Source organism: Pseudorca crassidens, chromosome 15, assembly GCF_039906515.1.
Source record: "Pseudorca crassidens isolate mPseCra1 chromosome 15, mPseCra1.hap1, whole genome shotgun sequence".
Lineage (NCBI taxonomy): Eukaryota > Metazoa > Chordata > Mammalia > Artiodactyla > Delphinidae > Pseudorca > Pseudorca crassidens.
In genome coordinates this window covers 22925456-22947419 of record NC_090310.1, presented here as the reverse complement: position 1 = coordinate 22947419, position 21964 = coordinate 22925456, and the positions used below count along the sequence as shown (strand labels likewise).

At 41.4% G+C, this 21964-nt stretch overlaps 1 protein-coding gene across 7 annotated transcripts in view; it reads left to right on the top strand.

The window, feature by feature from the left end:
* Nucleotides 1-21964, top strand: part of VPS35L (VPS35 endosomal protein sorting factor like) — a 130231-nt gene that overhangs the window by 78075 nt on the left and 30192 nt on the right. For 6 of the 7 annotated variants that reach the window (XM_067706492.1, XM_067706495.1, XM_067706491.1 and 3 more), the window contains exons 21-26: nt 1991-2076; nt 3585-3665; nt 5622-5685; nt 8136-8234; nt 9760-9837; nt 10689-10803. In XM_067706492.1, coding sequence (XP_067562593.1) covers nt 1991-2076; nt 3585-3665; nt 5622-5685; nt 8136-8234; nt 9760-9837; nt 10689-10803 — 523 coding nt within the window. Of the gene's footprint in view, nt 1-1990; nt 2077-3584; nt 3666-5621; nt 5686-8135; nt 8235-9759; nt 9838-10688; nt 10804-14181; nt 14314-21964 lie in introns of those variants that run through there. The other variant, XM_067706496.1, reaches the window with a different exon arrangement.

The following is a 21964-nucleotide window of genomic DNA, read 5'->3' as shown; positions in this document are numbered from 1 at the left end:
AGGTCTTTTGCATTTCCATACAAATTAAAAATTTTTTTTCTAGTTCTGTGAAAAATGCAGTTGGTAATTTCATAGGGATTGCATTGAATCTGTAGGTTTCCTTGGGTAATATAGTTGTTTTGACAACATTGATTCTTCCAATCCAAGAACATGGTATATATCTTTCCATTTGTTTGTGTCATTTTTTATTTCTTTCACCAGCATCTTAAAGTTTTTGGAGTACAGGTCTTTTGCCTGCTTAGGTAAGTTTATTCCTAGGCATTTTATTCTTTTTGATGCAATGGTAAATGGGATTGTTGCCTTAGTTTCTCTTTCTGACCTTTCATTGTTAGTGTATAGAAACGCAACAGATCCCTATGTATTAATTTTGTATCCTGCAACTTCACCGAATTCATTGATGAGCAATCTCTAGTAGTTTTCCAGTAGTGACTTTGGGGTTTTCTATGTATAGTATCATGTCATCTGCAAACAGTGACAGTTTTACTTCTTCTTTTCCAATTTGGGTTCCTTTTGTTTCTTTTCCTTCTCTGATTGCTGTGGCTAGGACTTCCAAAACTATGTTGAGTAAAAGTGGTGAGAGTGGACATCCTTGTCTTGTTCCTGACCTTAGAGGAAATGTTTTCAGCTTTTCGCCATTGAGTATGATGTGAGCTGTGGGTTTGTCATATATGGCATTTATTATGTTGAGGTAGGTCCCCTCTATATGCACTTTCTGGAGAGTTTTTATCATAAATGGATGTTGAATTTTATCAAAAGCTTTTTCTGCATCTATCGAGATGATCATAGTGGTTTTTATTCAATTTATTAATGTGGTGTATCACAGTGATTGACTTGTGGATATTGAAAAATCCTTGCATCCTTGGGATAATGACCCCATTTGTTCATGGTGTATGATCTTTTTAATGTATTGTTGGATTCAGTTTGCTAGTATTCAGTATTATGTTGGATTTTTGCATCTATGTTCATCAGTGATATTGGCCTGTAATTTTCTTTTTGATGGTATCTTTGTCTGATTTTGGTATCAGGGAGATGGTGGCCTCAGAGAATGAGTTAATTTTTTGGAATAGTTTATTAACTCCTCTCTAAATGTTTGATAGAATTTGCCTGTGAAGCCATCTGGTCCTGGACTTTTGTTTGTTGGGAGTTTCTTAATCACAGATCAGTTTTAGTACTTGTGATTGGTCTGTTTTATATTTTCTATTTCTTATTGGTTCACTCTTAGGAGATTGTACCTTTCTAAGAATTTTTCCATTTCTTCTAGATTGTCTGTTTTGTTGGCATATAGTTGCTTGTAGTAGTCTCTTACGGTTCTTTGTATTTCTGTGGTATCAGTTGTAACTTCTTTTTCATGTCTGCTTTTACTGATTTGGGCCCTCTCCCATTTTTTCTTGATGAGTCTGGCTAAAGGTTTATCAATTTTGTTTATCTTTTCAAAGAACCAGCTTTTAGTTTTGTTGATCTTTTCTATTGACTTTACATGGATTGCCTCAGATCATTTTCAGAACACCACTGGGAAGGCACGAGTAGTAATGAGTCCCACTTTACAGATGAGGAAACTGATGCTGGAAGAGGTGGAGTAACTTGCTTAAGGTCACACAGCCACTGAATGAGGAGTCAGGTTGCAGAAGCTGCTCTGAACAACTCTGACTCTTCTTTCTCTGTTCCTCTATACCTTCATTAAAAGATTGGAGCCTCCTTTGCCTTCTGCTACCAAGAAGAGCTTATTCTCATCTAAAGGTTGTCCAGATGATTTGCCAAAATGTTAACTGGTCCCAGCCCTGGTCCTTGGGCATGTGCAATTTGTTTTAATAGTAATAGTTTTAAAATCCTCAGAGTTCTGTACTTGCTTTCATGTGAGTCCTGATCAGAGCTGCCTCAGAAAGATGAACAACTCTTCCTCTGTTTTGCCCTTCAAAGAAAAAGTAACCCACAAATTCCTTCCAGTAACTTGTGTAAATTGCAGGTAGAGTGCTTTTATTATTTTTTTTAGGAAAAATTTCTGCCATTTCTGGACATGTTCCAAAAAGAGAGTGTGCGGGTGGAGGTTTGCAAATGCATCATGGAAGTTTTTATCAAGTAAGTGTAACATGATGTAATCAGAAACTTCAATTCCAGCTGCCCTTGTGAAGCCTGTTGCTAAGAAATCAATTTATGCATTTTGAGGGCCTGTGATGTAGTGATGTATTTATACCTAAAATAACATTGAGAGAAAAACCACATTAAAAGGAGAAGTCATGATAAAAGTTTATAATTAGCTTAAGAAGACAAAGTAATAAATGTTAACAGAGCCTGACCATCACCCATATCTCACTCCTGTGATTTGGGAAGGAGCAATCTATTGATGTACTATTTAGGAAGTGTCATTTTAAAAGATAAAGTCATTCTTCTCAAGATACCAGAGCTAGAAAGGTTTCTATCGTTAATGTGTAGATTTGTGATCAGTTTTCAACTTAGTTCCTTTCATTTTATTGATTAAGTCTGTTTTCCCAAAACTGCCAACTGCTGATGGTACATGAAATACTTTCAGGTGGTACATGGAAGAGAGATTTTTATTTTTATTTTAAAACGTGTATTTATTTTAAAGTATGTTAGATAATATATAACTAGTTTAATCAGTGACTTCAAATGTATTATTCTTTAGGACAAGGTTAAGTTAAAAGTTCAAGTCCCTTTAAATATTAAGTATGTAGATGTGATTAAAAAAATATCTCAAGATGGAACTGAAGTAACCAGAGTTTGGAAAATTGAGTTAGAAGTTGCTGGAATGTATGTTTTAAGCTTTCCTTGTATTACCTTTCCAGAAGGTTAATTCCATATGCTTGAAACAAGTATACCTACTTTACTTACATAAAGATTTATTGGGACTTCCCTGATGGTCCAGTGGGTAAGATTCCACGCTTCCAATTTAGGGGACCCAGGTTCAATACCTGGTCAGGGAACTAGATCCTGCATGCTGCAACTAAAGATCCCGAATGCCGCAGTGAAGATCCTGCGTGCCACAACTAAGGCCCGATGCAGCCTAATAGATAGATAGATAGATAGATAGATAGATAGATAGATAAATAAATATTAAAAAGAGAGAGAGAGAGACTCCATGCTTCCACTGTAGGGGGTGTAGTTTCCATCCGTGCTTGGGGAACTAAGATCCCATATGGCGCGTGGTGCGGCCAGAAAAAAAAAAGATTTGTTATAAGAGCGTGTCCTTTTATGTTATTTGAGAAACCAAATTAAGAATTTTGCCTGGCACTTAACACAGTTATGGACAGGTTGTTGGACAGCTTTAGAAGTTCAAGAAACACGGTAAGAAAACAGATTTGCCCTTTGTCTGGCTTAGGAAATGTATCAGTTTTACCATGATTTTGTAGTTAGGAGAAGTTACGATATGTTAGAAGAGCAAACTTGTTATTTAAAGGAGAATTAAGAGAAAACTAGATCATTGCCCATTGCTGGTGATCTGGGCCACGTTAAATGCCAACCAGATAATTTACTGCTTCTCACATATGTATCGTAGATGAGAACTGAATCTGTGCTTTCTGTGGTCTCAGTGGACATGGCTTTTACTGTTATCTCTAAATGTCTTCTAGGCATCAGCAAGAGCCCACCAAGGACCCCGTCATTCTGAACGCCCTCTTGCACATTTGCAAGACCATGCATGACTCTGTGAAGTAAGCCATGTTTAAGGCTGAAACGAGCCTGGATTGGGTCTTAATGCCACATAATGGTACATTAGGGAATTACTGCTTCAAGCTGCCACTGTGAATAACATTATTTTATGGAGTCTATTAAGATACATGTTAACAAGGACATTCCAGTCCAGGGGAGAAGGGAGGCTGAGCTGAGGGTAACCTTCCTGAGAAAATGAGATGGCAAATGTTTTTACAAAGGGCTTTCTATTGGGAGGAAAAGGCTGGTTTCATCCAAGTGAACTCATACTCCATGTCTCCTGGAGATTTCTGAGAGCAGCAGATAGTATTATAATGAGTTCACTCATCCAGTAACATAGCCTTTAAGTTTTTTTCTCAATATTAGCCAATTATTTAAAATTCAAATAAAATTGTGTATATTCCTTACATGAAGGACTTTAGTTTGTTGAGTATACTTGAGGGTCAGACCTACCCGTGGGCCTTACCTTTGGGTCAAAAGCCAAATTATCTCCTTTGCTTTCTAGCTTTATTTGTCTTATCTTTTTTTCTTTTTTATTACATGTTTCCATTTGACTGTGCTTGAGGCAGTTCCTGCTTATTTGTGGCAGAAAGTTTGGTCCCCAAAGAATTTTTAAACATAGCGGCTTGATTCACAGGAAAATGTTACAAGAAATGAGAAAATTGTTTTGGAACTTAACCATCAACAAAGATGAATTGTATTTCTTTTTTTTTTTCCCCCTGAATTTTAGAATCTTTATTTCATGACTTTGTGCTTTCAACTTCACAAGTAGTTTTCAAAATCAAATATCCAGAGTTTTTATAATAAATGGAACTGATAGACTTTAGTTGCACAAAAATAGAAATAAAGGCACAAAAAACATTTAGAAAGGTACTTGTATTAGTAGGCCATTGGTTTTTGGCCTAAGCGAAATAGAAGATGTATTTCTCCTATGAGAAGTGTGAAGCCAAAAGGCGGGGGTGGGGTAGCTCTGCTTGAGAACATCATCTAGGAGCCAGGTTTCTTGTCTTACTGCTCTGCTATCCCTCCGGGGTGTTGTCCTTGCTTCCTGGTGGAGGTGACTTACCTCAACTGTGTCCATGTTGCAGCTGGCAGGCACTGGAGGACAGCACCCTCCTTTTAGGGACACAACTTGGGAGGCTCGTACATCACTCGCATTCACATCCTATTGGCCAGAACTGTCATGTGACTACTCCTAGCTACAAAGGAGTTTGGGAAATGTAGTCTCAAATAATGAAGGGGACACTGCATATTGGAGGACAGTATGCAGTCTTTGCCAATACAGACTTGTTTTCCCTTAGAACAAACCAATAAACAGGAGCCTTGGTCTTTGGCTCTTAAAATTTTTTTAAATAAATTTGGAGAACTATTTATAAACCTTTACATGTATTATCAAAACTATAAGGACTTGACATTTTTTCATTTATATTCATACTAAATTTGCTATTAAACAGAAGCACCTGAGATCTGTGATTTACTTTAAGCTGTATCTCCAACATAAGGTAGATTGATGGATGGAGAGAGTAATGGAGAGTTGTATGATAAAGCAAATATTGTAAAATGATAGTAGTAGGGTGTATTGGTGTTCACTGTATAATTTCAACTTTGCTACATGTTTAAACTTTTTATAGTAAAACGTTGAATGAAATTTCTCTGAAATACAAAATTTGAAGTTGGACCTTGCTATCCAAATTCCAAAGAAGAGAGTTACCTTCTCTTTTGCTGTTAGTAAATATATCTTGAGAACAGCATCTTTGAGAGAAATTAGAAACACATTTAAATTATGTTAATTTAGATTACATATTTTCATCAAAAGAAACACATACATGGAAGTTTTTTAAATCTAGAAAATGCAAAATGTTCTTGCCTGTTAAGTTGCTTACTTCTAATACTTTTTTTTCCTTTGGAAACTTTAATTTATCACCTCAGTGTTAATTATGTACAATTATTGATTTTAGTGCACTCACTCTTGAGGATGAGAAAAGAATGCTGGCATATTTGATTAATGGATTTATAAAAATGGTAAGTATTGGGGAAGAAGTTTCAGTGCACTTGGAAATGTGATGTAATTGTTTATCCTTCCTCTGGTGAAAGCAGTTAACATTATGTTCCCTGGTGCTTTTCATTTTTATTGAGATAAGATGAAATTAGAAAACAACTTAATATTAGCCAGCACTCCCCTGGGGGCAAGGAGAGCCAAGACAAACTGGCTTAAGGAAAAAATTAAAAGGGGAGGGTGGGCGGAGACTTGCTGGCTGATGGGACATAAAGTCCAGGAAGAGACCTCTCAGGAGGAGCAGCTGGACCTGGGGTCTCTGTGGTGTTGCTAGGACCTGCCATGTGTGTGTCCTTGGCTCGTGGCTCCTCTCTCTTGGCGTCCTTCCCAGGCAGGCTCACTCCCCGTAAGAGCTCCGGGTTTTCATTCCTTCCAGCTCTGCAGCCCAGCCGGAAGGGCTCCAGCAGAAGTCCTGGGGCTGAGTCTCCTTGGATTAATTTGGGTCACCAGCTCATCTCTGAGCAAGTTGCTGCTGTGAGAAAGAATGAACACGCTGATCGGCCAGGCTAGGGAGACAGGCATACCTGGGCACCCAAATCACGTGGACCAGGAGTGGGAGAAGGGGCTGCCTTTTTTTTTTCTTTTTAATAAAGCCAGTTTAAATTTTTTCTTTTCTTTTTTTTTATTATTTTTTTTGGCCGTGCTGTGCGGCTTGTGGGATCTCAGTTCCCTGACCAGGGATGGAACCTGGGCCACGGCAGTGAAAGCGCAGGATCCTAAGGCCCAGGCCACCAGGGAACTCCCTGGAGAAGGGGCTTCCTGAAGCACCTGATATGCTTCTCATCAGATGCTGGTGAAAACAATTTGGGGGTCAGGTCGGGGGGCAGAAATGCCAAGTGTTCACTCTCCATTTGTCCTAGTTACCCAGTGCTGTATAACAACTCGGCGCAAACTTAGTGGCTTAAAATAACAGTGTTTTATTAATTCTTACAATTCTGTGGGTTGGCTGGATAACCAGGCCACTCTGTATGATGTCAGAGGTGTGGCAGAACTGGGGCTGCAGGATCCAGGACAGCCTTGAGCACGTGTCTGGGGTCTTGGTGGTGGCTGTTGGCTGGGGTGGCTTATTTCTCGGCCACGTGACCTCTTTCTGTCCATCATTCTCTCATCATTCACTCATCTCAGTGAGCTCTTGTGTGGTGAGGGCGAAATCAGAAGCTGCAGGGCCTTTGGAGGTTCAGAAATCACACAGTGATCTGTGCTGCTTCCTGCTTCATTCTGTTGGTCAAAGCAAGTCCCAGGGCCAGCCCTCTGGAAGCGGGGGAAAGCAGACTCCACCTTTGGATGGGAAGAGTCTACAGGGACACTGCGAAGGGACAAGCAGAGCAGGAGGCGTTGTTGCAGGCTTCTTTGGGAATAACCCACCAGTCCATCCCCGCCAGAACAACCTTTGCCTTAATTCTCAGGGCACAAATCTAAAATACCCACTGCTGCCAGTATCTGCTGTTGGAATAGAAGAGTCGAGACAAAAGCTGACTGAGATGAAAGTAACTAGATCGCTTTGAAAATCACCTTGAAAATGTGACTCATTCAACAACAGGGGTCAATTTAACTATGGGTAAAATACCGATTTTGATGAAAATTCAGGATTAGCCTTTTTATGTATTGAATACCTATGACTGTTACCAGGTGCCTCTCTTGTTCCCTTGAGTTATATGCTGATCACGTGGTATTTATCCTTTTATGGGTTTATCTGAAAGCCACCAAGTTATAATGGAAAAGAATATGAGGAAATAAGATGTGAAACCTGATAGCTATAATGGAAATTGTGACATTAAACCTCCTCCAGACAAAAATGATTGCTATAGCAGTAAAGTTTGTCCTATCAACCAGCTGTTCATAAATGTGAAGAAATAGGAGTAGAGGGGATTTTTAATGGTGGAAAAACATCCATCTATGGCTCTAGCAGCCACCAGTGAGCTGCCGAGGTTGGAATCCCCTTCAGGAAGCAGAAAGATTTGGCCCTTATGAGGGAACCCCTCTGACAAATGGCTCCCAATCACCAAATCTGTGTTCTGTGAAAAGGCCACAGCTGACAAACAAAATTCCATCATTTCCTTTCCAGTGGTTTCCTTCTAGCCTGGGAAATCCTCTTTACATTATAAGATTCTGTTTTATACCCTTTGGTCTTTTTATGTCCTACAACAATGCCAATGTCATGAAGATGAGGTGGTAATAGTAACGTTTCCGCTCTCTGCTGGGTGAAGTAATGTGAAGTCTAGTTAGAGTACATTCCAGTGCACGGATGTGTGTGTTTGCTTACATACGACTGAGATAGCCACCATTTATGGCTGTGGGATTTCTGGTGACTTGTCATCACAGCGCCTCCCCTGCCCCCACAAGCTCAGGCAAAAGCTTTCCAATTGTGTGCTCACAATGGAGATAACATCGTCGGTGTCTTTCTCCTTGACTCTAGGTGTCCTTTGGCCGCGATTTTGAACAACAGCTGAGTTTTTACGTTGAGGCCAGGTCGATGTTTTGCAATCTGGAACCTGTTCTTGTGCAATTGATTCATGTAAGGATTTTCATTCATTCATGTGTTCTCTCAATACATATTTGTTGATCACTGAGCCACGCACCAATTTTAATCTGGGATTCTTCTGGCCCCATATTGCTTCTGTTCCCAAGGCATGAAAGGTGTTTTCTCAAAGGTTAATAAAATCTGCAACTTTGCTTAAGCCTTTGAGTGGTTTTATTGGCCTCTTTTTCTCTGAAACTTGGATATTCTCATTCCTGCGTGCCAACAGCAAAGAGTTAAGTGAGTTGCATTGATTATTTAGTTATAGAAATACTAACCTCATTAGAATTCCTTGTTGCCTAATCAGAGTCCCAGCTTTCTTGGATCATGGTGCCTTTCAGTAACTTTTCATGGTGCCCTTAGGCCAAAAGGAAGAAATAACAGTTCTGTTTATTAAGAAATTAGGTTCAAACAACTGAAGAATTTGTGCCCTAACAACTTGACAGCCCTCTGAACCAACAGTATACATAAATTGAAAGAAAAATTATGTATTTTCATTCCATTCTTAAATCATCATAATTACTTACTAATAAAGTATATGCATCTGTTGAATACTGCACAACTTCTTAAACCTTGGAATCAGATGGGACACCACTACTTTATCTCCCATTCCAGATAGATTTTTTCCCCCCACATTAATTTTTGCACAGTGCTTTTTATCAGAGCATCTGCTAAAAACCCAATTTTGCAAAGATATGAAATGACTGCAAGGAATGTACCATGGTCTGTGAGCTCCGTCACACTAGTGCTTTGCATAGTGTTCAACCACTGAGCCTTGCTGTGGTTGTCCAAAAAATGTGGTGCCCCTGTGATTTTGCTGCAGCACCCTGGGGTGTCATTGTACACAGTTCGGGAACCATAGGTCCAAACTTTTTATATTTGTGCAAAGATTCCCTAAGGTCCTTGAATTGCTTCGTGTAAATTCAAGGAAAGCAGCCTTTTTATGTATTTGTCTGCTGGTTATCAGATTTCGTAGCATTACTAAGCTTCAGACCTAACTATGAGGATTTATAAGGATTAAATATAAGACTTATGAGGATGAAATGAGCTAGGAATGTGCAGCTCCTAGAACAGCACCTGCTTCTCTATAAGTGATGATGCGGCTGCGGTTATACTGTTCTTACGGTTATCCTTAGTGTTGCAGAGCTACTTTGTATGGTCTGCGTCCGGTTTTAGAGGTTTCTGTTAAGATCTCTAAGATCTTAAGCTTAGTGTGGGGGATTTCTGGAAACGAAGTAAGCGAACCCTAGCTATTCATTAAGCCAGAAAATGGTCATTTATTACGCCGGTTGATAGGCATGACTTAACTCAGCGAGCGTCCCTTGGAGATGTTTGCTGAAGCCGAGATCGAATCTGGCCTGATGACCCCTTTGCCATTTCGGGGTTTGGTGCTAACTAGTCTTGGTTCTGGTTAGCTTGCTCTCATTGACTTGTATGCAGTTAATGTCCAAATCTCTCTGGAAGATGTTAATCTGAATCAGCCATCATTTCATTCCCATTTCTGTTTTACTGATTAATCTAGAGTGTGAACCGGTTGGCAATGGAAACAAGAAAAGTAATGAAAGGAAATCATTCCAGAAAGACGGCTGCATTTGTCCGGGTATGTTCTAAAGATAAGACTCACAGACTTTGAACTCCAGTGGGCTGTTTCTTTTGCAAGTTTCTGAATTGCTATTCCCAGAAAAAGATTAAGGCTGGTTTAGTATTGATTTTCTGGATTTTTCCTTGCATATCTCTGACTGACCACTTTTCTTAATGTTTTCAAAAGAAATGATCAAAGGAGTCTGAATTTGATACATGTTATGGGGAGGGGGTTGAGAAATGGATTTGCAGTTTTGTGTGCCAGCTGAGCTATCTCTGGCTTGTGCCTGTAACTGGAAGGCCTAGTACCTTTTTCCCCTCTTGATAAATTCCCAACTTTGAAAGAAATTTGCTTCTTGAGTATGCTGCTCAAAATATTATCAAAGCGATGCATATCCATGCTTTAAAAATAAAATCATACTAAAAAGATTACAGTGAAAAATAAGCACCCCGGCCCTGCCCTTTCTCACCATGTACCTCTCTCCTCAGCGTCAACCACCTCAAATCTCCTCAGCGTCAACCACCTCAAGCTCTTTGTAGCAACTTCTTCTTCAAATTACCTATGTTTTTTTAACTAATTGGTTTTAACAGCTGCTTCTTTAACTTATCAATATTAGGTGTTATCTGTTTACTTCCTGCGACGATGGATGAGGATTTATTTTTCATACACCATTACTCTCCTTGGTTGCCCCTCCCCCTCCTCCCAAAGAGGCAAATACAGCAGAAGCAAGGGGGAGAAATGGGGGTTCCTAATGGGGAGATTAATTATTTTAGTGTGTTTACTTGAAAATATATGGTGGATGAAAACAAGAGTATTAACCCATTGTGATGGCATTGCCATGTAACCTGCTGTTTCTCCCTTCCTTCTAGGCCTGCGTTGCCTACTGCTTCATTACCATTCCCTCCCTCGTGGGAATCTTCACCCGCCTCAATCTCTACCTGCATTCTGGTCAGGTGGCCTTGGCCAACCAGTGCCTCTCCCAAGGTGAGCCCATCACTCACTCTCTCCCCTCCTCTGCTCTCAGACAATTCCTGGCTCCTTAGGAAAGCGGACTCAGCAGTGTGTGGATGTGTGTGTGAGTGTGTAGAGAGAATCCTTTAAGGAGGAGAGAAAGAAAGATGTGATCAACAAGTGATGAGTTTTAAATCTGTTTCTTTAGTAGGAAGCACCTCGGACACACATTTGTAGAGTCAGACAGATTACAGAGCACGGGTAATTTCCTGTAAGGACCTTCCTGAATCTGTATCAGGCAGGCCAGGTCAGGTGGCTCAGACATCCGTAGAGAGTGTTAGAAGTTAGGACTGCTTATTCACAGCAGATTCAAGTTTATTTGTTGTTTTCAATGTTCATTTGTTTAAAACCCCAGAGATACAGGAGTAGAGTCTAATCAGAAGAGAATGAAGACTCTCTACAGCTTGCTATTAGGTATAAAAATTCTGCCCAAGACCCGTTTCTGTACGAGGTACAGAGCTCTCCTGGAAGCAGGATCGTGCGAGTGGTTTATTTAGGAGGCAATCGCAGTGAGTGTCCGTAGGGTGACGGGGAGGGGAGACTGGGAAGGGAAGGACGCCAGCAAAGGGTGCAATGGTGGGTGGGTTAGCGCTGTGGGAAGCTGGGGTCCTTCCCGCTGAGGCCTCGGTGTCACCAAAGTCTTCAAACATGATTGCTATCCAGGAACCTTTTCAAACTCTGCTTGGTTTTGTTATAGACTCCTGGGCGCTCTAGTAGCCTCCCAGAGCATTTGGAATTAAACCAGACGCCTTGGCTGAAGTCCCTACGTGGTCTGGTGCCTTCCGGCCTTCTGTCCTCATCTTACACCACGCTTTAGCCACACCGGCTTTTTACTGTTCTTTGAACATACTAAGCTGTCTTCCAGTTCAGAGCCTTTGCACTTGCTGTTCCCTTCTTCTAGAATGATCTCACCCCCAGATATTTGCATTTTTTTAAATTACTAGGCCAGAGATGAGAATCAAGCCTCACCTCTTGCAGGGTCCTTTCCTGTCCCCTCTAGCTAAAGTAGCCGCACCTCCCCAGTCACGCCCTGTGCCATCCTCCTCTTGTCCTCGCTGCATTTACCTTGTTCTGATGCTTTCTTTGTGTGTTTGTTTACTTACTGTCTGGACACCCTCTTTCCCCACGAGGACTGCAAGTCCCACGAGAGCAGATATGTCCTCATTATTTGTCAGTAAACATGGAACTTTCTCCTAGTGCCTGCTTTGGTAAGGATGATGGGTTTGTAGGAAACAAAACAAAAATTAACAGCCACTGCCAAAACCCCAGTGATGTGCAAAATGAAGATTAGATTCGCTTAATTAATTAGATTAAATTAATGTTAGGAACTTTTAAATCTTATAAACCGGTTCCCTCTTAAAAAGGTCAGGAGTAGTAGACCCACGTGGGGATCCCTGAGTCTGGTGTCACCTGTAACATTAGGAATGGGTTGTGAGCTGCAGATACCAGAGCTGTGAGCGGCACGTGGAGGCCCCTCAAGCCTAGATCTTTCTTCTCCCAACTTGCTTCATGCTATTTTTTGTTTTCAAAAAAGAAAAACAAATTCTTAAGCTAAATAAAGATTTGCTGCTCCCAAGAACTGTTGGAGAAGAGCTGGGAATGACAGTTTCCCTGCTGGGATGCCCTTGGTCCACACCCAGAGATAAGTAGCATCAGAGCAGACTGGTACCCGGGTGTGGGAAGTCAGTGGCCCCTGTGTTAGAGCTCTGGACTCCTCCTCTACCTCCCCTGCACTTTAAGCTGCAGCAGGGTGGGCAGGAGTGTGGAGTCCACTTCATGCTTAATAATTTTTTTTCATGCTCAATAGTTCATCTGATGATTTTGCTCAAGTCTCTAAGCGCTGTGGTGCTAAACCGTAAAAGGCTGTTGTTGTTTTTCTGAAAGCCACATGCAGCAGTTGCTGGCCAAAATAAATAATACATTCAATTACTGAGAACGGGAAGGCTAAATATAAATTAAATGAAGCTTGTGGAAGTGGGCCACTTTGGTTTGTTTGCCTCCTTAAACACCCCCCCTCTCAGCTGGTTATGAAACATCCCCTCCCCGCTATTCATCTTTTTTTTTTAGAAGATGTTGGGGGTAGGAGTTTATTAATTAATTTATTTACTTTTGCTGTGTTGGGTCTTCGTTTCTGTGTGAGGGTTTTCTCTAGTTGTGGCAAGCGGGGGCCACTCTTCATTGTGGTGTACGGGCCTCTCACTATCGCGGCCTCTCTTGTTGCGGAGCACAGGCTCCAGACGTGCAGGCTCAGTAGTTGTGGCTCACGGGCCCAGTTGCTCCGCGCCATATGGGATCCTCCCAGACCAGGGCTCGAACCCGTGTCCCCTGCACTAGCAGGCAGATTCTCAACCACTGCGCCACCAGGGAAGCCCTCCCGCTATTCATTTTCTAGCCTCCCTTGATCCAGCCTTGGCTGTATCTTCTTTATCAGGCTGTGGCTTTGCCAGGGCTGACTCAGCCCAACAAGTAAACTCCCATTGAACTCTCAACCAGGCCACCGTGGAATGCTGACGAAGGCTTATTATGGGGAGGCCCGGTTCTGGTCCTTTGGACACACTGGTTCAGCATGTAGACTGGATCATGCGGGGATTTGGTCTGGGGTCACCCATTGCCCCAGATATTTAGGAGAAATGAAGGACTTGCAAATCAGTTGTTTGATCAAGTGCTTCTGACCTAGATGTGGCCCAGAGATGCCTGTTCACTGTCACTGGATAGCTCCTTGCCCTTGTTTGTCAGTGGTTCTTTCTGGAAGGTTACCACCAGGTCACAGCAAGAGCAGATTCTTTCCCCTTTATTTTTATCTTGGTTCCTTTATCTTTACAGTTTCTAACCTCAGAAAGGAGGATGTTTTACAATGGAAGTAATGTTAAAGGTGGGTCTTGAAAGAAGAGCATTTGTTTATCAGGAAAGGGCTATGGGGAATGGGAGAAGGAATAGTTGGCCTTCCAGGTAGAGGAGATGGCCTGAGCAAAGGCATGGACGTGTGAGATTACATGACGTGTTAGGGATAAGGCCCTAATGAATGGTAAGTTTCAAGTCTTCTGAATGCAGTGGTCCCAATTCCGATTCTGCTACTTGTGAGTTGGATGCCCTTGGACAAATTGGCCATATGGTGCCTCAGTTTTTCCATCTCTAAAGTGGAGATGATGGCAATGGTCCTATCTGTGGTGGATTAAATGAGATAACATACTTGGAGCACTCGGCCCACTGGCACACAGTAGCGACTCAGTAAATATTAACTTAGTATAACCGTCTCTCAAAAGGTGAAAGTATGCCTTGGAGTTTAGGAGCTAACTGTAGACAGTGCAGCTCTGCAGTCTCAGAGTTCTGAAAGCCAATTCTCATACGCAGAACCTTGGAAAATCTGCAGGAAAGCTGATCTTCAGTTCAAGATAAACCTGCTGAATTATCCTGAAAATAACAGATCTGCAGTTCCTCCGAAGGTGAAACAATAGTGAGAACAATTAAAGCAAAATAGTGGTAAAAAGAACGGTTTTTGTTCTTATCATTAATAATAGTGCTTTTCCCTCCTACAGAATTCTTTCCCCTCCTTTTATTTGAAAAATTTTTCTTCTTCCAGTTTTACTGAGATATGACATACAGTGCTGTATAAGTTTAAGCTGTACAGCATAATGATTTGACTTACATACAGCGTGAACTGATTATCACAATAAGTTTAGTGAACGTCCATCATCTCATATAGGTACGAAGTTAAAGAAATTTTAAGAAGTACCTTTTCCTTGTGATGAGAACTCTTACAATTTACTCTCAACTTTCATATATAACATACAGCAGTGTTCATTATATTTATCATGTTGTACATTACATCCCTGGTACTTAGTTATCTTATAAGTGGAAGTTTACTCCTTTTGACTGCCTTCATCCAATTTCTCCTCCCCCTGTCCCTCACCTCTGGTAACCACAAATCTGACCTATTTTTCTAGGAGTTTGTTTGGTTTTTTTTTTTTTTTTTTTTTTTTTTTTGCGGTACATGGGCCTCTCACTGTTGTGGCCTCTCCTGTTGCGGAGCACAGGCTCCGGACGTGCATGCTCAGCGGCCATGGCTTACGGGCCCAGCCGCTCTGTGGTATGTGGGATCTTCCCGGACCGGGGCATGAACCCATGTCCCCTGCATTGGCAGGCGGACTCTCAACCACTGCGCCACCAGGGAAGCCCCCTGTTTGGTTTTTTTGAAGTATAATTGACCTATAACACAATATAGTGATTTGACATTTCTCTGCATTTCAAAATGATCACCATCATAAGTCTAGTTATGACATGACACCATATAAAGATATTACATCGTTATTGACTGTGTTCCCTACACTGTGTATTTCATACCCGTGACTCATTTACTTTGCATCTGGGAGGTTGTACCTCTTAATCTCCCTCGCCTACTTCTCTCCTTCCCCCTCCCTCTTCCTCTCTGGCAACCACCTGTTTCTCCTTTTTTTTTTTTTTTTTTTGCGGTACTCAGGCCTCTCACTGTTGTGGCCTCTCCCATTGCGGAGCACACGCTCCGGATGCGCAGGCTCAGCGGCCATGGCTCACGGGCCCAGCTGCTCCGCGGCACGTGGGATCTTCCTGGACCGGGGCGCGAACCCGTGTCCCCTGCATCGGCAGGCAGACTCTCAACCACTGCGCCACCAGGGAAGCCCACCTGTTTCTCTTTTATGTTTGATTTGAACTCTTTCTCTTTTATGTTTGCTCATTTGTTTTGTTTTTTAGATTCTACCTATTTCCCCCCCTTTTTAAAATTAAATTAAATTTTTTTATACAGCAGGTTCTTATAGTCATCCATTTTATACACATCAGTGTATACATGTCAATCCCAGTCTCCCAGTTCATCCCACCACCACCCCCCAACCGCTTTCCACCCGTGGTTCCCCCCTTTTAAAAATGTACTTTCTTTTACTTATTTTTTGCATCTTCATCTTGGAGAGCTGTGCTCACAAGCCATGTCTTAAGTAAAAGCCCCAAACAAAAGTTAAGTCAGCTTCTCCTGTAAGACGTCTTATCCTCACACTATGCACTTTTCCTTCATTGTACATATCACCATTGTTGTTTAACAAGTAAATGTGTAAAGAATTGTCTGCTTCTCTCCCCTGAAGAGTGTCAGCTCCATGAGGTCTCATCTGTCTTAGTCACTGTGCTGTGCCTGTCTCCTGGCACATTGCCTGACGCATGGGTGCTCAATAAATGTTTAAGGAATGAATGGTACCACATGATAATAATGGTTGATAACTCTTTATAATATTGATGAATGTAAAATGGTACCAAACCTTTCATGGTAGGGACCTAACTCCTAAGCAACCTAAGTGTTCAGAAGAGTCTCATCAAAGTCCTCTTGGTAGGTTTTAAATAATTGATTTTCCTATTTATAGAAAACAGGAAACAAGGTAGGTTCAAATATATGCCGAGGCTCATAGACACGTTAACTGGAGCTGTAGTGCTGGTTTGATTTGTGAGGAACACGGGGACGCCCAGAAGAAAGGCTAAAGCCTGCGATTATGAAGTCCACTGGCTACTGTGAACTGTAACTGCTGATGGAGGAGGCCAGGGCAGTAGAATGGAGGAGAAAAATAATTTTGTATTTCCTCCTTTTGGAGAGTAAGGAGCAGCTTGTGATGGAGAAAAATGGTCTCTATCCACTTACCAAGGCTTTGGGGTTTATGCTTAAGGTCATATTTACTTGTTCTGTTGACAAACCATCTTCTGAAGAATGTGATTGATGTGACTGTTTTCTCAAACCATGAGGCCTCTCTGGTGATTATGGCGAAGTATTGGATTGGCCAAAAAGTTCCTTCGGTTTTTAAAGTAAAAATAAAAGACACATTTTTCATTTTTACCAAGAACTTTATTGAACAATGTATTCACTGTTTTGTTTCACTACCTTCTGCCATCATTCAGGCAACTTCGTAATTCCATCTTCCCAAAACTTTTTATCTTTTTGAGCAAAGAACTCTTCCAGGTGCCTTTTACAGTCTTCCAGGGAATTGAAATTTTTTCCATTAAGAGAATTTTGTAAAGACCGAAATAAATGGAAGTCCGAAGGTGCAGTGTCTGATGAATATGGCGGATGAATCAGAACTCCCCAGCCAAGCTGTAACAGTTTTTGCCTGGTCGTCAAAGAAACATGCAGTGTTACGTTATCCTGATGGAAGATTATGCGTTTTCTGTTGACTAATTCCGGATGCTTTTCGTTGTGTGCTGCTTTCAGTTGGTCTAATTGGGAGCAGTACTTGTTGGAATTAATCATTTGGTTTTCCAGAAGGAGCTCATAAGAGAGGACTCCCGTCTAATCCCACTGTATAAACAACATCACCTTCTTTGGACAAAGACAGGCCTTTGGTGTGCTTGGTGGTGGTTCATTTCACTTGCCCCACGATGTCTTCCGTTCCACATTGTTGTACAGTATCCACTTTTCATCGCCCATCGCAGTTTGTTTTAAAAACGGAATGTTTTTGTAACATTTAAGTAGAGAATTGCATGTGGAAATACGGTTAAGAAGGTTTTCTTTGCTTAACTTATGTGGAAGCCAAATATCAAAGCGATTCACGTAACCAAGCTGGTGCAAATGACTTTCAGTGCTTGATTTGGATATTTTGAGTATGTCGGCTATGTCCCACGTAGTATAACGTTGATTGTTCTCAATTAATGTCTTGATTTGATCGCTGTCAACTTCAACTGGTCTACCTGACCGTGGAGCATCGTCCAGTGAGAAATCTCCAGTACGAAACTTTGCAAACCACTTTCGACACGTTCGATCAGTCACAGCACCTTCTCCATACACTGCACAAATCTTTTTTTGCGTTGCAGTTGCGTTTTTACCTTTCTTGAAATAATAAAGCATAATATGCCAAAAATATTGCTTTTTTTCTTCCATCTTCAGTATTAAAATGGCTACATAAAAATTTACCAGTTTTGATAAGGTTTTTTTAAAATGCAAGCTGATATGAAAGCTGTCACAATACAATCTAAAAAAATTGTTTCAAATGAAGTTAAAGACAAGTAAGCGCTACTAGAGCCATCTTATGGAAAAAGCCAAATGAACCTTTTGGCCAACCCAATAGGTTAATTTTGCTGTAACAGTTCACAGGTGGGCAGATGGCATGAAGCTTGTTGCCCATGTTCATGTCTGAACACGCATGATCCATCCACCTTAGGGGAGGTAAGGGCAGGGATGGAGAACCCACAGAAAAGGAGCAGGGGTGAGTCTCCCCCTTAAGTTTACTCAACTCCTTATGATTGTAAACGCCTACGATTTGCTTCCTCCTGCCAGCAGTTCTTGGGCAGTTTTTACATGCAAGCCACTGTGCCGAGCATTGTGCCGAAACAGGAATGCACTTACAGAGACTTCCTGCTAGCAAGGGGGAGTGGATCTGTTTACAGTGATTCAAAGCAGCACATGATAAATGTCATGCAAGATGTTCATAAAATGTACCAGGGAATTTTAGAGAAGAGAGAAATGACCCTTGGCTTGGAAGAGGAAGAAAAAAAAGCTTCTTAAGAGAGATGGAATTGAAAAGTGTGGAAGGTAAAGGGGATCTATATATGCTGAAGTGAGGCAGAGGGCATTCTAGCCTAAGCAACGGCAAGAGTAAAGGCCTAGAGGCTGGAAAAATGGTGCATCTGGAAGGAATGAGTGGAAGATCAAGTTAGGAAGGTTGTTTGGGACTAATTGTTGAGAGAACTGAATTCCTGGCAAAGGAGTTTAGTTTTATTCAGTACATGTTATTTGCTGGGTGGCTGATCTTCTTGTTACAGAGGAGGAAACTGAAGCTCAGACGTGTGACATGACTTGCCCAGGAGCATCTAGCTCATAAATGACTTCAAGTGCTCTCTCCACCGCTGTGCTTCTCTGTAGTTAGGTTAGTTCCTCTAAACGATAATCCAGTGTTTTATTTCTAACCCTCGGTGTGTGTGGTTGCTAGAGACCAGTTATTATAGATTGAACATTAGATAAACTTATTTAGGAGGCAATCAGAATTAAGATAAGGAATGCCTAATCCTTTCTGCTTAGGGAAATCTAAGCTTAATATCCACAGAAGAACTTCACAACCTCCTGTGAGCTACTGCAGGGATGGCAGGAAGGTGTGTCATCCCTGCAATATCCCAGAGATTTGAGTCAGGTGACACGTGGGCTGAGCATGCTTGGCTCAGAGAGAGGCCTTGCTGATCAGAGATAAAAGAGGGAGAGCGTACAGGCACCTCTTATGGTGCTGCTGAAACTGAGAAGTCGTCTGTATGTCTGAGTGGACTTTCCACATTAACTGTCGACATTCTGCATAAATCAGGTGGCAGAATCGAGGTTAGATTAATGCTTAATTGTTATCGATGACAGCTTAATGAATGAGGTATTTAATTGTCCCTAGGCATTCATATTTCTTTAAATCTTGCTCTATACACAAATCACCAAAATAGTGGTCCTTAAATCCTCAAACTTAATTCCTATAATAACAGGCTCTGTTATAAAAACACAGTTTTGGTAGTAAAGAGTATTGAGTCTCTATGCTAACTTGCTTATGGATAATAACTTGGCCATTTAGACTAGGAGGCTTTACCCAAAGACACCCCTATCACTTGGTGACAGCACATCTTCATGGCAGACTGCCTCAGTCTCTTTGGGCTGCTATAACAAAAATACCGTAGACTGGGTGGCTTAATCAACAGACATTTGTTGCTCACAGTTCTAAAGGCTGGAAGTCCAAGATCAAGCTACTGGCGGATTCAGTGTCTGGTGAAGACTTCTAGTTCACAGACTGTCTTCTTGCTATGTCCTTACATGGCAGAAGGGATAAGGAGCTCTCTGGGGTCCCTTTTATAAGGGCACTAATCTATTCAAGAGGGCTATACCCTCATGACCTAATCACCTGCCAAAGGCCCCACCTCCTAATACCATCACATTGGGGTTTAGGATTTTAACCTATGAATTGGTGGGGGGGGGTAAACATTTAATCCACAACACAAAGTTTGAGAGAGTAGGCTATGCCCTGATGTTGCATTTTATACAGTAGTTTCCGCTATATAGATATAGAATCCAAACCTAATGGAAAATGTTGAAAACTGGTGAAGATGTTTAGCAATGGGGTTGATAGAACTTGAGAGAATGAATAGTACTCGTAGCCTGAACCCTGCTTTAATAAGGTATATTCAAGGGACGGGAGTCTTTCAACCACTCATGACATTTTGTTTTAAGAAATGTGATGTTTCCTTTCCTGGAGTTCCCTGGATTAGGACAGTTGTCCTTCTGAGTTGTCCAGGAGGACATATGATGACTGAAGTTCTGGGAATGGGGTGGAGTGGGTTACTGTGAGGTCTTGTTTAGCCTGGGAGTTTATGACTGACAAGTAGTAAAGGTTTCCATTAGCACTGACCTAATGCGTTATTTAAAAAATAAAACGCTACCTCTGAAGGTGGTCTGGGTTATCACTTCTTGACCGTCTCTTATGATTCATGTACTGAATCATCTTCTGTATCAACAAATGCCAAGGACACAGAAGGATGAACTTACTCTCAGAGATCACAGTTAAATCTGAGTTTTATCATGTATGGAGCGCATTTAAATCTTAATGAATTTTATTTTAATATTTCATGCTCATTTGAAAAAAATTCTAACAGTACAGAAATGTAGATCTTAAATAAAAAGCCTCCAAGTAAAGTCACCAGTAATCCACTCCGTCTCCTCACCTCTAAAAAGTATCCACTGTTCAGTTAGTATATTTCTCTTGATTTTTTTCTTCTATGTATACATGAAAAAATACGCTTCCATTCTCATATGCTGTCTGCCTCTTTCCTCTGCTCTTCTGTCCTACCCATCTGTCTATATTCTTATATAAATACGCACTGCCCCCCACCTCAGAAACGGGAATGTGTCTTCCCTAGTGTTTTTCAATTTGCTTTTTTTGCTTATCTTGGCCTCTCTCCTCCTACCCCCTTCCTGCCACTCTATTCTTTGTAATGACTATTCAGTACCCTATTTCTTTTTTTTGGCGAGGGGATGGGGTATAAATTATTTCCCCAACCATCCCCCCCCCCATTTTTTCCCCAAACTCTTATTGAAAAATATTTGGACTCTTTCTAGTTTTTTGCTCCTACAGACAGTGAGCAACCGGCATCTTAATTCTGAGCATTTTGAAACTGACAGTTGTCCAATTGACTGATATTTTTGTCTCTTAGAACATGGAACCCTGTTGTTCAGAGACATATGCAGAGCTTCAGCGCACAACAGACAGCAGTGGGGCTCCTCAGGTGGGGGCATGTGTGTGGGAGGCCGCTGGCCCCTCAGTTTTCTACGGGAGCTGGGAAGAGACCTCAGAGCACAGGGTGAACAAAACCTTTTAAAGCCTTGAGAAGAAGGTTCCATGCAAGTGAAGCTGTCTAGAGAGCTATGTGTGACTCCATTTGTAGAGCAGATAATCAGAGAGGAACCTTCCTGGCACATTGGCTGTGGGTTGCAGTGCAGTCCCTGGGGCCCTGGAAGATGTGTGCCCCCCTCAGCTTAGTGCCTCGCTTTATGTACATGAGGAGGGTGGGCATCCCTGAGGGCAGCAGGAGTGCCACAGTCCACAGTAGCCCTTCCCCAGTCTCATTCCCCCCTTCCCTGCTCTGGTAAAGAAGGAAGGGGCTACTCCTCAGAAACGCCCTTTGACCATCCTGCCTATGTCTCCCACTACCCTTTCTGTTTTGTACATTTCTGTGATTGAAAATTTTAGAATAAACTTGTATTGACTTTGCTAAAGAAAAATTATTTGGGGAAATTTATAAATAAAAATTCCAAAATAGTAACCTAGCAGTACATGAAAGAACCTGGTTTCCTTCCCTCTCAGCTACCACTCTGTAACACGCTTAATAGTTTGGCATTATGTTGCCTCCCTTTCTTTATGCACCTACCTAAATATATATATATTTTTTTCTTGTAAAAATAGGATCATACTGTACGCAGCTGTATAACATTTTGTACTTAATATATCATAGATAATCTGTATTATACATCAAAACATATCAACGTACCTTATTTTCTTTATGAGCTATATCACTTCTATGGTGTGGCAGTACAATAATTTCTTTAACTGGTCTCTTGTGGTCGGGTCGTTTGCCGTTTTTCTCCAGTCGAGCTGAGTTGATACAAGAT